The following is a 15,198-nucleotide window of genomic DNA, read 5'->3' as shown; positions in this document are numbered from 1 at the left end:
CTCTGAATATTCGGTGGGACTTATCTTGTGAATATGTCGGTTGAACTCTGAATTGTACCAGCTTGTTCTGAATTAGCTTTCAAAGACGCTGGAGGGGAGGAGTCAACACCTCCGCGGGTGACGTCGCCACACCTTCACCTTCCTCCTTTCACGCCATTCATCATCACCTGTGAGAATGATCGTCGACGTTCGATGCCGATGACTACGGAGCGCCAAACGTCTTTGGCGTCTCCTCCAAACCAAGATGGAGAGGTCTACCCGCCCTGACAGAGTACCGCACGCCGCCCGCCTGCTGAATGTGCCCTGCATGATGGATGAGTCATCAGGAAGAATCCCACAGATGACAGCGCCAAGTACACGCCCCCCCGCCGCCGCTGAGACCGGTGCGTCCGCTGTGCGTTCGCCGGCCGAGCTTGGTGACAGCAGATCCATCTGGTGGAAAGCCTCCGCGTTGTGTCGCGCGGCGGGGCCGATCAATAGTGTGAAAATAAGGTCTTGTTTCACGGGAAGCGTCGGCCCAGGTGCATTGTGGGAGGCCGCCGCCTCACAGGGCTGCGGGAGTCGTGATACTGATCTTCCCATGAAGGACGCCTCGGCTTTGTGGAAAAAGATGGCCTCCGGTTGTTTTGAAGAGAGCGTTGTGATGGACGAGCTGACGCCAGGGCGCCGTTTGTGGCGGGCTTGGTGGTTACAGCCCTGCCTGGCCATGTGCATAGATCTTTTCTTTTCTTTTTTTTTAATGCCGAAAAGGAAGCTGCAGGACTTTCAGAATAAAAGATTTGCACTGACAAGGTGAAATATGAATTGGAGCGTTGCAGGGAGGTTTTGTGGCTCAGCGGCGCAGTTAAACGCTATTAATGACGCGCGTCTTTTGTCTAACACGCGTCTGCCACCGCCATGATGTATTGTCAGGAGATAAATTCACAGCCGGCATCGGGCATGACTTCCCGCTCGGGATTTATTGGCGCCATTACGCTCTGACGTAAAGCTCCTTAAGGATGGCCGACTTCTATGAAGTAGCGTCTTAGAAAGTGCCGAGCAAGCAGTCGCACACTTTTTAACGCGGCTACACACACCGGACGCCGCTTTATGAAGAACAATTATGTAATAAACAATTAAGGGGAAAAATGTTATATTTACTGCATATTCACCAGAAAACAGCTGATGCATGTCGACAGTTTTATTTGAATATGCAGAAACACAAAGTATCCGTCCATCAATGGCAGCCCCCAGGCGGATGCTTTCCTATTTAAAAAACAAGTATATCTATTTGCTGTTGAAAAGGTACAAATAGATAGACTTACTTTATTCATGCATCCTGTGATGGGAATTAACTTGTGCAGCAGTGTTAGCACACTACAGTATGTACACCGGTGATTGCCTTTACGTACTGTACATACAGTATACTGCATGTCCATATAAACATGTAGTATTACTACAGTATGTACACCGGTGATTGCCTTTACGTACTGTACATACAGTATACTGCATGCCCATATAAACATGTAGTATTACTACAGTATGTACACCGATGATTGCCTTTACGTACTGTACATACAGTATACTGCATGTCCATATAAACATGTAGTATTACTACAGTATGTACACCGGTGATTGCCTTTACGTACTGTACATACAGTATACTGCATGCCCATATAAACATGTAGTATTACTACAGTATGTACACCGATGATTGCCTTTACGTACTGTACATACAGTATACTGCATGCCCATATAAACATGTAGTATTACTACAGTATGTACACCGGTGATTGCCTTTACGTACTGTACATACAGTATACTGCATGCCCATATAAACATGTAGTATTACTACAGTATGTACACCGATGATTGCCTTTACGTACTGTACATACAGTATACTGCATTCCCATATAAACATGTAGTATTACTACAGTATGTACACCGATGATTGCCTTTACGTACTGTACATACAGTATACTGCATGCCCATATAAACATGTAGTATTACTACAGTATGTACACCGATGATTGCCTTTACGTACTGTACATACAGTATACTGCATGCCCATATAAACATGTAGTATTACTACAGTATGTACACCGATGATTGCCTTTACGTACTGTACATACAGTATACTGCATGCCCATATAAACATGTAGTATTACTACAGTATGTACACCGATGATTGCCTTTACGTACTGTACATACAGTATACTGCATGCCCATATAAACATGTAGTATTACTACAGTATGTACACCGATGATTGCCTTTACGTACTGTACATACAGTATACTGCATGTCCATATAAACATTTAGTATTTAAACATTTTATTATATTTATCATATGTCACTGATCATATTTATTACTACAAAATTGTAAAAGAATAAAAGTACTGTGAAAATATATTCAATTATTTATATTAATATACATCCATCAAGTTATAGTAAATATAACAAATATTTGACAACAATGTATATTATAGTTTCAAATATTTTATATTTGCAATATTTACCACTGGGATAGGTTCCAGCATTGCCCGCAACCCTAGTGAGGACCAGCGACATAGAAAATGGATGGATGGATATTTGTAATATGTATTTTAGAATGTGTGTTGCACGCATACAGTGCAAATGTATCTTTTATTATTATGCCAATTTCTATGAAATATAACACGATACATGTCTTGTTAGAAAATACGATATTAGAAGTGTAGACACTGCATTGCAAAAGAATAAAAGTACTGTGAAACCCCCCCACCTGCATCGTACTGAGAATGACTTCCAACATTTGACGTGAGAGGGTATCAAACGTGAAATGTCTTTCAAAATAAACACTACTGATCATAGTGGCTGAAGGCTAGCAGCAGTTAGCCGTGATGCTACATTGGTCTACATTAGAAAGTTTGACTTCACTTCTTCTATTCCGAGTCATGAAAGCATCAAATGATTCTGGATGCTTCTCAGGAAAAGTGGGTTAAGTCTCCACAGAGGACCGCCATCACATGAAGGAAGATACTTCTCTCACACACACACACACACACGCACGCACACACACACACACACACTTAACATGATGGCAGTCCAGATGAGTGCACGTCCACGGACATGAGTCACCTCCAAACTTCTGCAAGAGGATGTTGTGGAAAGAAGGACACGGAGATGGGATGTCTCGTGTGCACGTGCTATAGCGCTTCACGTAGTCTTTGTTGTCCACAGTGTGACACGTAATTAGCTGGCATGTAAAGTGGCGGAGGATTAGACGCACAATCACACACATGGGGGGGGGATTAGGACACCAACCTGTAATCCAACCTGGGAGATTAGAACACATCACAGAACCCCCATCCCGGCCCCTCCCCCTTGCTATGTGTGTGTCCTCAAGGTGATTGCACGGAGGGAAGGCTGTGTTGGATAAAGGTCAGCAGTCACACGCAGATGACTTTTGCTTAAGAGATATGACTTGTCGATATTGGGAGGGGAGAGGTGCTCATAAAGATGCAGTGCTTAATCTTGACCACCGGGGGCAGCAGAAACGAGTCGCTGACTTTTACGCCAAACTGATTATTTACAAAGTGTGGCATGGGGGCCATTTTTAGCCCACAGCTGTTTTTTTATTGGCCCCGCTTCACTTCTTTTTATACTTGTATGACAATTCCATCCCATTCCATATTCCTCCGCTTATCCAAGTCTGGGTTGCGGGGGCAGCAGTCTCAGTAGGGACGCCCAGACTTCCTGGTCCCCGGCCACCTCCTCCAGCTCCACCGGGAGGACACCAAGGCGTTCCCAGGCCAGCTGTGAGACATAATCCCTCCAGCGTGTCCTAGGTCTGCTCTGGGGCCTTCTCCCGGCTGGGCATGCCCCGAACACCTCACCACGGAGGTGTCCGGACTACACGCCCGATCCACCTCAACTGGCTCCTCTCCATGTGAAGGAGCAGCTCCTCCCCCCATCTCGGAGGGTGAGTCCAGCCACCCTATGGAGGAAACTCCTTTCAGCCGCTTAAGTCACTTAAGAATGTTGAAATCTGACTTCAAAACAAAGTCACCATTTTACACTATGAACACTGTATCACTCCTTTTTACACTGCATGACATTTGCAAATGTTAAAATGTGATTAAAAACAAAGTTAACATGTTACACTATTGACACTCCTGCACTTCTTTTTACACTTGTATGACACTTAAAGGGAAAACGGCACCTTTTTTTGGAATTTTGCCCATCATCCACAACCCTTATGTGAAACATGAACACATATTTCTTTCCCTTTTCTGTGCGTTCTAACGGGGAAAAAACGAGTTAGCATGAGACAGCTAACATTGCACCTATTACGACGATAAAGCCCTAAAAAAACTTTAAAAAAAACACCAACAGTGTCCACTTCCATAAGTGACCTGTATATTAACCAAGCTACAGCGATACTGTTATTGTAGCAGCTAACACAAAAGCTATATTCATCTGGCGGAGTAAGAACAACACCTGGCTAGTCTCAGCGTCACAACGCCTCCAGCTGCTGCAACGGGACAGACGGAAGAGTGGCTACTCTTCCAATTCCGCTGCCAAGACTCAACAAGATGCTCGTTTGCTGTCAGCATTTTTTAGAGCGCAAGTCTTGTGCTGAAAGACACAGCCACCCCAACGAGAGCAGACACCGTAAGTGTTGCCGCTGTTTCCATGCTGCCTAGGAAAGCAGTTTCAGTGTTGTTTTAAATCATGAAAATACAGCAAGATGCTGGAAGTATCGCATGCTATCATCAATGCAGCAGTTCATGCATGATTGCAGCATGCATATAAAATGATAAAACGTTGTTGGAGGCTGCTTTTTTTTAAGGGCTTTATAGTCGTAATAGTTGCCCCCCCATGACGTGCAATGTTAGCTGGCTCATGCTAGCTCTCGTTAGTTTTCTCTCGTTAGAACGCACCGAAAATGGAAATAAATATGTGGTCATGTTTCACATAAAGATTGTGGATGGTGGGCAAAATTACAGTTTTCCTTCAAGAACGTTAAAATACAGTCGTCCCTCTCAATATGGTGGTTTGATTATCGCTCCCTCGCTATATGCCGTTTTTTGAGAAATGAATGAATGAATAAATGATGGCTGTTTGGTGGTAGACTGTGGTCTTTTATTAGTCAAAAGACATTGAAATACAAGTGATACGTAGCGTTGTGGTCACTCGGTGGCAGCTATGACACAAAACACTGAGACATTGCCTTACATTACCTTAACACTGCATGAAGTCATGTCCCACATTATAAAAGTGAAAAACAGCTGTCCTCCCATTCCGTGTGGAAGTGGTAAGTCTTTAGCGTCTTAAGTTTAGAAGAAATAAATTTGAGGCTGGCGGTTAGCTAGCGGCCGTCTCGAGCCCCTACAGCATGAGGGCTGCACAATGTGGTGTAAATAGTGAACAATACGAGTGTAAAGGTGATGATACGGGTGTTATTTCATGTCTACAGGGCTCTAATAATGTTAAAACCCGTATTTAGAAGTCATATATGGGTTTTCTGTGCTCTAGTTATGAAAATACTCCATATGTTATCATTGGGTCTGGGACAAATGAAAAGCTATAAACGAGGGATGACCGTATGACTTAAAAACAAAGTTAACATTTTAGACTATTAACACTGCTTCACTACTTTTTACACTTGTATGACACTTAAAAGGCTTAAAATATGACTTCAAACCAACTTACCATTTTCGACCATTAATGTTGCTTCACTTCTTCTCACACTTGGATGAGACTTGAAAAAGTTTAAAATGCGACTTGAATACGAAGACACCATTTCATGCTATGAACACTGCTTCACTTCTTTTTACACTTGTATGACACTGCTTTACTTTTTTTTTTTACACCTGTATGACGTTTTAGAATATGAAACTGTTACAAAATATTGCCTGCACATTTACTAAAGCTTTTATGATGGCCACAGTTTGACACTGGAACAGAAGAGTCCTGTGATTACTAAAAAGGTACAGTACGAAAAGGCGCCAAATGAGTAGAAGTGCAGCTGTGATAGGATGCAGTATACATGGTACGCATAGGAAACATAGGCTTTACAGTGCGTAGGATAAATAAAGCAGTTTATGAGGGAAAAGTGAAGCGGCCAAGCAGACGTCATATGGATGCTGACAGTAGCAAAGATCATCAGTTATCCAGGAGGATACCAGCAAACGATCATCTGTCACACAAACGACCTCGAAAGAAAAACACGACGTGTGAAGCATTAATGTCGTTGTCGCCGATGCCAGTGTGGATGTTTTAGTAAAAAAAAGTGCGTGTACACGTTGTCTGGACTGCAGCGGCGGTATGTAAAATATACCAAATACTAATTGAGGACGTCATTGTAAGTCTCCCTGCTCTGCTGCTGTTCATGACATGAATTACATTAGACGCTAGAGAATCTATATTTGACGTAAAAGCGTTCAATGTGAGTAGTTGAGCCGTGTCAAACAAGTGCAACGTTCCTTTAAGCGAGCGCTCTCGTGCCATTTCTTTTTATCTGCAATGCTTTCAGACAAACACACATGACGTGAGGAGCTGGCAGCCTTCACCGTCTAACACTTTTTTACACCATTTTGCTCATATTAAGCAGCAAGTTAGAGCAAGATCATTCATCCGCAAAGCTTTTCAAGGCACGTGTGGTACAGAATTGTGCAGCGAAAAGGTTCTTTTCTTTTACACAATGCCGCTTGTCTTGCTGCTCACCCGTATGACTTCTATAAATACATGATCACATTCAGCTGTGAGATGGGCATTTCGCTAGTAAGATACACATCCTTTTGCTTGCTTGAACTTTAACCATTATAGCTGTAGCATACAGTACATCAGGGACATCCATGTTGAATTATGTCATCATAAAATTAGCATTTTATAGAAGCTGGGGTCTAAAAATGTGACAGTTTCAATTTAAATCGACATATTTGGTCGTATTGGGTGACCCACCCCAATCACGTGTAATCAACATTTGATCCAAATTTTAAGACCAGTTGAAAAATTGCAAGAATTTCTTAGATCTTAAGGATCTTAAGATCTACGTAGCGCTTCAAAATCCAAAAAGAAGAAATGGAAGTTTGACAAAAAAATGTTTTTTGAGTAAACGATTCATTGCAAACAAGCATTGAAGCGAAATAGGCTGTTGATCAGCTGATCAAACGTTTACAAGCACAGCCTTTAAAAGGCAAACGTGTGGATTGAATGTGATTTAGTGTCAGGTATTCACACTGTCACCATCTCTCGATGGCAAAGGCAAAAGAGGCTTTCTCTCTTTGAAGGCGGTGGGATTGTTGAGCTGCGTAAGCAAGGCCTCTCGCAGCGCACCATTGCTGCTGAGGTTGGACGCAGCACAACAGTCATTTGAAACTTTTTCAAAGATCCCGAGGGTTATGGAACAAAAAAGTCAAGCAGCAGACCCAAAAAAATGTCACCGGCCCTGAGCTTGAGGATCCCATTGGCTGTCCGTCAACACACAGGACCAAACTCAACCCAAATGAATGTTGTTACTGGTGCAGAGTGCAGCCCAGCAATCGTTATCTGGCTGCTTTTTCCTTCAATGGAACAATGGAGCTTCAGGTTGCGCAGGGGCGTCAAACGGCAGATGGCTATGTGGAGATGTTGCAGGGGTCATCCCTCATGACTGAAGGCCCTCGTCTATGTGGTGATGACTGGCTTTTTAAACAGGACAACGCTGCATATCACAAAGGACTTCTTCCAGAGGAATAAGCTCACTCTTTTGGACCATCCTGCGTGTTCCCCTCATCTACATACAAATGAGAACATTTGGAGATGGATGGCAATGAAGTTTACAAAAATGGACATCAGTTCCAGACAGTGGATGCCCTCCGTGAAGCCATCTTCACCACCTGGAGCAACATTCCCACTAGCCTCCTGCAAACACCAGTATCAGGCATGCCCAAGCCAACTTTTCAGGGGATTAACAAAAATGGCACGGCTACTAGGGTTGGGCATCGAGTCTCGAGCATCGATGGGCACCGGGACTAACATTTCGATTCTCCTGGGATCGTTCAAATGATTTTATTTCGATTCCTAAATTCGATGCTCCGGAACTAATAACTCATGACCGGAATTAATAGCCCCGAACACCAACGAAGAAGAAACCGGCAAGCACCAGCGAAGAACAAGCGGCTAAGATGTTTGTCTTAACTTCATAAAAAAGAGCGGTTGACTCCCTGCTACATTTGTAACGCAATGATATCATGCAAAGGAGGGTGCATGATCAACATGATTCATTTTCACACATTCATGGTAACCTCGTACCTTGGCTTTTGTCGTTCCAGGATGCTAGCAGAGAGATAGATACTTTATTCATCTCAAGAGAAATTCACGTTGCCAGCAGCTCTCCAAAAATCATAATAAAGTCATAATAAACAAATCAAGGCAAGACAGGCAAAATAAGAAGAGAAAAATAAGAAAATAGAATAACAATAAATACATGAATAAATCATACGGAATGGTTCACTTCCAATTTGTAGTGCAATAATACATAATAATAAAGAATAATAATTCATTTAAATCAAATCATATATATTATAAATAACTGACAGGAGCTACAGCCGCAGCTAGGCAACTTTATTTGTTTTCACAGTAAGTGTCTGTTAGCAGCAGTCAAGGGACCTTCTCAACTCACACAACACACTTCCGGCCTTCAAAATAAGAGCGCTTTCGGCAAACCAAGTACACTAGGTCCCCAACTTACGAACATCCGACTAGCGAACATTCACGGATACGAACACAAGCCGACTGGTCTATATTTTATTTTATTTTGCCTTGTAGTCGCTCAATCAGTATTTCTACTGCTACTGCACATGCTTGACCAGTAGAGGGCACTGTGACACTGCTAATGGGACCAACAGAGGAAGAGTTAGACTGGGGAGATACAGTGTAAAGCTAAATGGAAAGCTAAATGATAGAACCTGGACAGAGCGTGTGATTAAAGTTGATGAAGAGTTAATAGGCCTGCTTAATTCTACACCACCCACAGAACACTACCTCTTTTAGAAGAGTCTAACCACCACCACCATTTGTTCTTTTTTTCAATAACTCCTCCTCCTCCGGACGACGTATGCTGGACCACTCCTCTTCAAAGGTAAATAACATTTATCATTACGTATTATTATATCACTTTTATTATTGTTTTTTTCATGAATTATCCTGGTTTAATATTACTACTGCATCCAAACTCATATTTACATACATACACATATACTGTATATGTATACACGTACATGTAGTACCTATATCATTGCTAATATTACCTTTTCCCCTACTTAAGAACAATTCGACATAAGAACGGTCATCTGGAACTAATTGTGTTCGTAAGTTGGGGACCTAGTGTACACTACTTTTCAAAAGTAAACATCTTTTGTGAAAGTGTACTCCTGTAAAGTGAAACTTCCTAACATTTCTCTTCATGCTGAATGCTTTAACATGCACAGTATATACTAGCTCAACACAGCCTCGCAAGAAATTCATAGCAGAGTTGATAAAAAGCTCATATCATGAAACAATTCTTGGAAAGTTCAGACACTTTCATCCAAAAAAGAACGCATGCAAGAACCATGCAAACTTTTATGTGTTTTTTTTTTTCAGTTATGGACTTAAACTTTTGATCAGCTGATGAACAGCCTATTTCCTTAAGATGCAATTTTTCAACTGGTCTTAAAATTGTGATCAGGAGTGTATTGGAGCGTATGTGGGATGTACAGTATGTATTATTTCTATAAATGTAAATATCACACACCCACCACACAAATATATTCATTACAATTCTAAGGTGCGGATGAACACATAAGACATATCTTATATATCTTATATCTTATATGTATGTCTAAAAAATCAACATTCTAAATGTAAATGGTCCTATTTGTTATGAATATTCTATTTTGACAAATAATCAAAATAACTTTATTTGTAGTTCAGGCATGTAATCTTCCTTTAAGCAACACAATGACTGTCAATTTATTAGCTGATATGATTTTCAAATATAGTTTTACTTCTTTTCAGTGCGCTGTCACTCTTCTTCCTCTTAAAAAGTCATATTAAAAAATAAATAAATAAATGAATTGCATTTCTCCCCCGCTGTGAAAAGAAAAAAGAAATCAATGTTTCCTTCCTCTAAAGCTCTTCTTATCACGGCAGCAGTACAACATTTTACAGCCCGGACACTTCATTTGCATTTACATTTCATTCTCACACACACACACACACACGCACACACACACACACACACACACACACACACACACACACACACACACTGTATTAAACAGTGTGTTAATATGATTCCAGGTAGGACACTGTGAGGCGACTTCCTGGGACAAGTGGACAAGATAACACAACAAGAGTCCACGCAGGACCAACTATCTCACACGGCACACGCCTGCTGTGATAAGACGCACAACACGCCGCTTTCTAACCGCCAGATAAACATTCTATACACACATGTACACACACTGCGGCTGTAATAGAAGTAACTGGGATGCACACAAAGCCAGGAAGAGCGTGTGTCACTTTTCATTTCATTTGTGTCAATGCTGTAGTGTGTGTGTGTGTGTGTGTGTGTGTGTGTGTGTGTGTGAGTGTGTGTGTGCGTTGTATGAAAAGTGCATAGTAAACATTTGGATATGAGATAAAAGATGGAGACAGGAAGTAAGTCATTGCGTTCGCTGAGGAGGTTTCTTTGTGTGCTTGGACTCCCAGTGAAGGTTTCAGATGGTCTCTAGGAGGTTTACGTCTACTCCTAAGGGGTTCAGGACTTTAGTGAGGGTTTCACACTCTGATTGAGGGTTTAGGTTTCCCTCTAAGGGAGATTTGGACCTTCACAAACAGTTTTAGGTCTTCCACTAACACAAAGTGTCCTAGTACTAAAGGTTTTGGTCTCCGTTTAAGAGGTCTAGGACTTTTATTAAGGGGGTATGGTTAGGGTATAGGGGTATGGGTAAGGTCCCCACTTAGGATTTAGTGCCATCAAAAGTTTCAGTTCCTCCTTTAAATACTCTCGGACTGTCGCTAAGGTTTCAGTCAAGGTTGGGTCTTCCGCTACAGGACTTGTACTGTATGGAATGTACTCCCCCTTCCTTGAAGGGTTTAGGGCTCTCAGTAAGTGACTAACATTGGAACTTTGGGTTTAGGCAAGCCACGAGGTTTTAGGGACTTCCATTTAGGTTTTAGGTCTTCAAAGTAGGAAGCAGGTCACCCATGAAAGAACAGACTTCGTTCAAGAGCTTAGGACTCTCACAAAGTTCCAAAACTTCCACTAAGGTCTTCCATTGAGGTTTAAAGATTGATGTTTTTAGGTAACCTTATTAAGGTTTTAGGTCTTCCTCAAAGGTTTCAGCTCCGCCACTGACGGTCTACCATAAGGACTTCCAAGGTGTTTAGGGTTCTTGCTTAGTCCAGGCAGTCAGGCATTTAACTTGCAGGACTTTAAAGGTTTGAGGGAGGTCCATGAAGGTTTTACGTCCCCAACTAAGGTTTACAAGCGTCCTTTAAGGGTTTCTTGTATGAGTCCCTGTCCACACAGGAACGCTCCTGAGATTTTTCGTGGCGGGTTGAAAAAAACTGTGCGTCCACACTGTCCCGGATTAGTAAATAGCTGCATTCAGACAGGAATAGTGACACACAAGGAACACCCACAGTACGTGTGGTGCCATGAACAGACACACACGGAACCACGTGACACACCAAACTGTAGAAGAAGAAAGGACGCATGCACATCAGTCTGTTGTCTTCCGCATTCCAAGGCTCGTTTAGACGTACGACAAAGTGGAATTCCAAGTGCGTCCCTTTGGGAGTATAAGCACGTCGACTGCGGTGAGTCATGGCAGTGGAAATATTCAGATATTATGTTGGCTTGTTGTCAAAGCTCACTTCTGGTCACGTGACGGCGACGGGTCGCTGATGTCATCGTTTTAAAGAAGCAGCAGATTGCTCGTCTGTATGGAAATGACGAGCCGGTGTTTCCTAATGTTACCGCTCTGGAAGCCGTTTAAAAAAAATACCATTTCAGCATGTGTTTAGCATGTGGATGAGCGGCTGAAACAATAAAACACTTTGCCGTGTTGACCTGAAAATGTTTCCGTGTGGATATGGGTCTGCCACAAAGGTTTAAGTCCCCCATTGAGGGGCTAGGACTTTTACTAAGGGTATAGGTCCCTCACTAATGGGGACTAACAGTTTAGGACTCTGGTAACCCTCCAAGGTTGGACTCCCAGTACTCTTTTAGGACATCAGCTGAGGGTTTAGGGACTTCCACTTAGGTTTTAGCCTTCCCTTTGAGAGTCTAATTTCATTTTGATTTTGTTAGGACACTAGCCAAGAAAAAACAGGCTGCGGGACACAAAAGCAAAATGACCGACCGGGGCGAACACGTAACAAGGTCAAAAACACACAGAAGTCTTCAGACGTCATATTTTACAGTACAGTGTTGCAAAGCAACCTGTTTTTATGTCCTGTATGGACTTTTCCGTTCTGCCAACTTTCTTCTCACTCATGTCTTTAAAGACTGATAGTCGTCCCTCGCAAAATCACGGTTCGGATATCGCTCCCTCACTATACCACGTTTCTTCAAAAAATAATGAATAAATCATGATCACCGTGTCGTGGTTAATCAAGTATGGCCTATTATTACAGTACGTCCCTGCAGTGATACCACAGCCTGCCAAATGTCATGTAAACAAAGAATAATAGGAGTGTAAAAGTGACCATAGGGGGGTTATTTCATGTCTACAGGGCTCTAATCATGTTAAAACTCGTATTTAGAAAGTCAGAAACAGGTTTTCTATGTTCTATCTCTGAAAATATTCCGTTTATTAATATTGAATCCTACTTTGCGGAAATGCACTCATCACGGTTGGGTCTGGAACCAATTAACCGTGATAAATGAGGGACTACTGGTGCCCCTGGTATGCTGGCTAACTTCTTGTAGCACAGCTGACCTCCTGGTATCCTATCTAACTTCCTGGGAGCCTGGCTATCTTCCTGGTTCATTTGGTCTAACATTCATACATTCTGACCCGTTCTTTTCACAGACCAGAGCTAGATAGTTTTTTCATACCTGACAGTTTCGACTGCCCACTTGCAGTCTTCCTTAGAGTGTCTTCCCGATAGCACAGCTAACCTTCTAGTAACCTGGCTAACTTCCTGGTCACTTGACTAACTTCCTGGTATGCTGGCTAACTTCCTGTTATCCTGGCTGACTTCCTGGTAGCCAAGCTAACTTCCTGGTTGCCTGGCCCACTTTTTGGGCTAACTTTCTGCTAGCCATGCTAACTTCCTATGATCCTGCGTTATTCTGTGAACTTGCATAATTTTTCTATTGCATTTGTTTTTCATCGCGCAACGTTGACATGATTGCAGCCTTTTTCCATCGCGTGGGTTTCATGATATTTGTGGCTTTGGATCACTTCTGTGTTTGGATGTAGGAATGACCCCCGTGCCGCACTTTGGACACCCCTGATTTAAAAGGTATACTGTAGTACTTGCTAAGCCTTGAACAGGAGCACTTAGTGGAGTCTGTCTGAGGTTGGGGGTCTTCTATCAAGGTGTGAGGTGTTTGGGTCTGGCCGTGGTATCAAAGTGCGACCCGGGGCTGTGAGAGATGATGACAAATCACAGAGTGCGTCCACGTTTGCTATCTGTGGAGGAGTTGAGGGCACAATTACCGGCATGACCTGTGAGAGGATAAACACCGGTGATATGTGAGAGGACAGTTTGAAGAAGCAGAAACTCGCCAGCATTCCCCTGCTAGCCAGAGGAGGAAATGCATAATATCTTTTCACACACCGCTTGCTTCAAAGACGGCCAAAGTAAGTTTGCGAGGTTCCCGCGGTTCTGACAAGCTGCTGAAGGAGCCGCGGGCGGCGGCTTAGGATCAAGCAAACAATTGGAGCATCCCATTAAAGCATGGAGATGACGTTTGGTAGCTGGAAAAAACATCACGTGACCTGCCGAGGAGTGTAACATGTAACGTATGGAACGTACACGTGATGATGATGATGATGATGATGATGATGTTACAAGCAAAGAAGTGTTCCTTGAAGGCGGCGTGAGGCGCTGGGGGGGGGAATGATTAGCGAGTTTAGCCAACTGTGAAATTGAGTTTATGCTTTTCAAGATGGCAATTTCAATTGGATAATGGGAATTAAGTTGTAGAGAATAATTAATAGTAATTGACTTCTTTCCATCACTATGCAAATTAAACACTGATAACGCCGCGGGAGCTTTTTAAGGCCGACGCAAGTTTGCGCGGATTACGGCTGCTGCTGCTGTTCTTCCACGATTGCTTTGTTGACACCTTCATCAACCGAGGAGGAGGAGGAGGAGGAGGAGGAGGAGGAGGGATGGGGACGGGGGGGGGGGTTACTGTCTGGCGGGATTAAAGCAATTGGTTTGTCACAAAGCATCAAGACGACGACTTTTTAAGCTTTTTTTGCAGCAGTAGCAGCAGCGCAAACGAGCACGCGCATTACTCCACCGTAATAACAGATCACAACATGAACACATGCGTGGAAAGGAATACACGCTAAATAATTTGACTCAATTGATGTTCAATCACATCATCAGCAAATAAGCACTCAAAGCAACCGGAGCACATTGGACCTTTCCAAACGGGATCTGACAATTGTCCGTGTTTTGTTTTTTTATTTTTTGAAGTTGTTATCCATGAATGCCAAACACACGCAAGTAGAGACAACAAGTGCACACGTGACACAACAAAGAGAGCCATCACTCACCAGAGAGATGATTGACAGCAGCAGAGCGCAGCACCATGTGCTCGTCATGTTGGACCAGCCAGCGCGTCGCCTGGTGGAAAAGCCTCCCGCTGACCCAACTTGATCAGAAATTAAGTAGAGGAGGTTATGGAGGAGGGCGGGAGGGGGGTGGGGGGGTCGGGGAGGTGGAGACGGAGGGGTGGAGGGGGCAGTCCCGAGGTGGGAGACAGAAGAGATCTTCTCAGGAGATGGATGCAGAGTTTGGAGGCTGAGCTGCTGTTGGTACATCAGAGGAGCAGCGTGGAGGGACGCTTTATACCCACACTCAGGGGTGCAGGATGGGAGGAAGCGGTGCGGGAGGGGGAGGGGGGCTGTGAAGGACTTTGGAGAAGCAACTTGTCCCGTCGTGTCCCCAGGATGCCCTCTAGTGGCGATCCACTGCAATTGCCACACTGCCTACTCGGAAACAAACATGAGAAATAAGAC

The 15,198-nt window shown here is 43.3% G+C and overlaps 1 protein-coding gene across 6 annotated transcripts in view; it reads right to left on the bottom strand.

Moving 5' to 3' along the window:
• Positions 1–15,198, bottom strand: part of LOC129185553 (neurexophilin-1-like) — a 37,107-nt gene that overhangs the window by 16,945 nt on the left and 4,964 nt on the right. For 5 of the 6 annotated variants that reach the window (XR_008572090.1, XR_008572089.1, XR_008572087.1 and 2 more), the window contains one exon: positions 14,734–15,168. Coding sequence is in view for 2 of the 6 variants with exons in the window: in XM_054782773.1 (XP_054638748.1) it covers positions 14,734–15,168 (435 nt within the window). In the remaining 4 variants the exon portion in view is untranslated. Of the gene's footprint in view, positions 1–14,733; positions 15,172–15,198 lie in introns of all 6 variants that reach the window. The other variant, XM_054782774.1, reaches the window with a different exon arrangement.

Source organism: Dunckerocampus dactyliophorus, chromosome 7 (genome assembly GCF_027744805.1).
Source record: "Dunckerocampus dactyliophorus isolate RoL2022-P2 chromosome 7, RoL_Ddac_1.1, whole genome shotgun sequence".
In the NCBI taxonomy this organism is placed as follows: Eukaryota; Metazoa; Chordata; class Actinopteri; order Syngnathiformes; family Syngnathidae; genus Dunckerocampus; species Dunckerocampus dactyliophorus.
The sequence above is the reverse complement of the archived record's forward strand: the minus strand, read 5'-3'. Positions and strand labels throughout refer to the sequence as shown.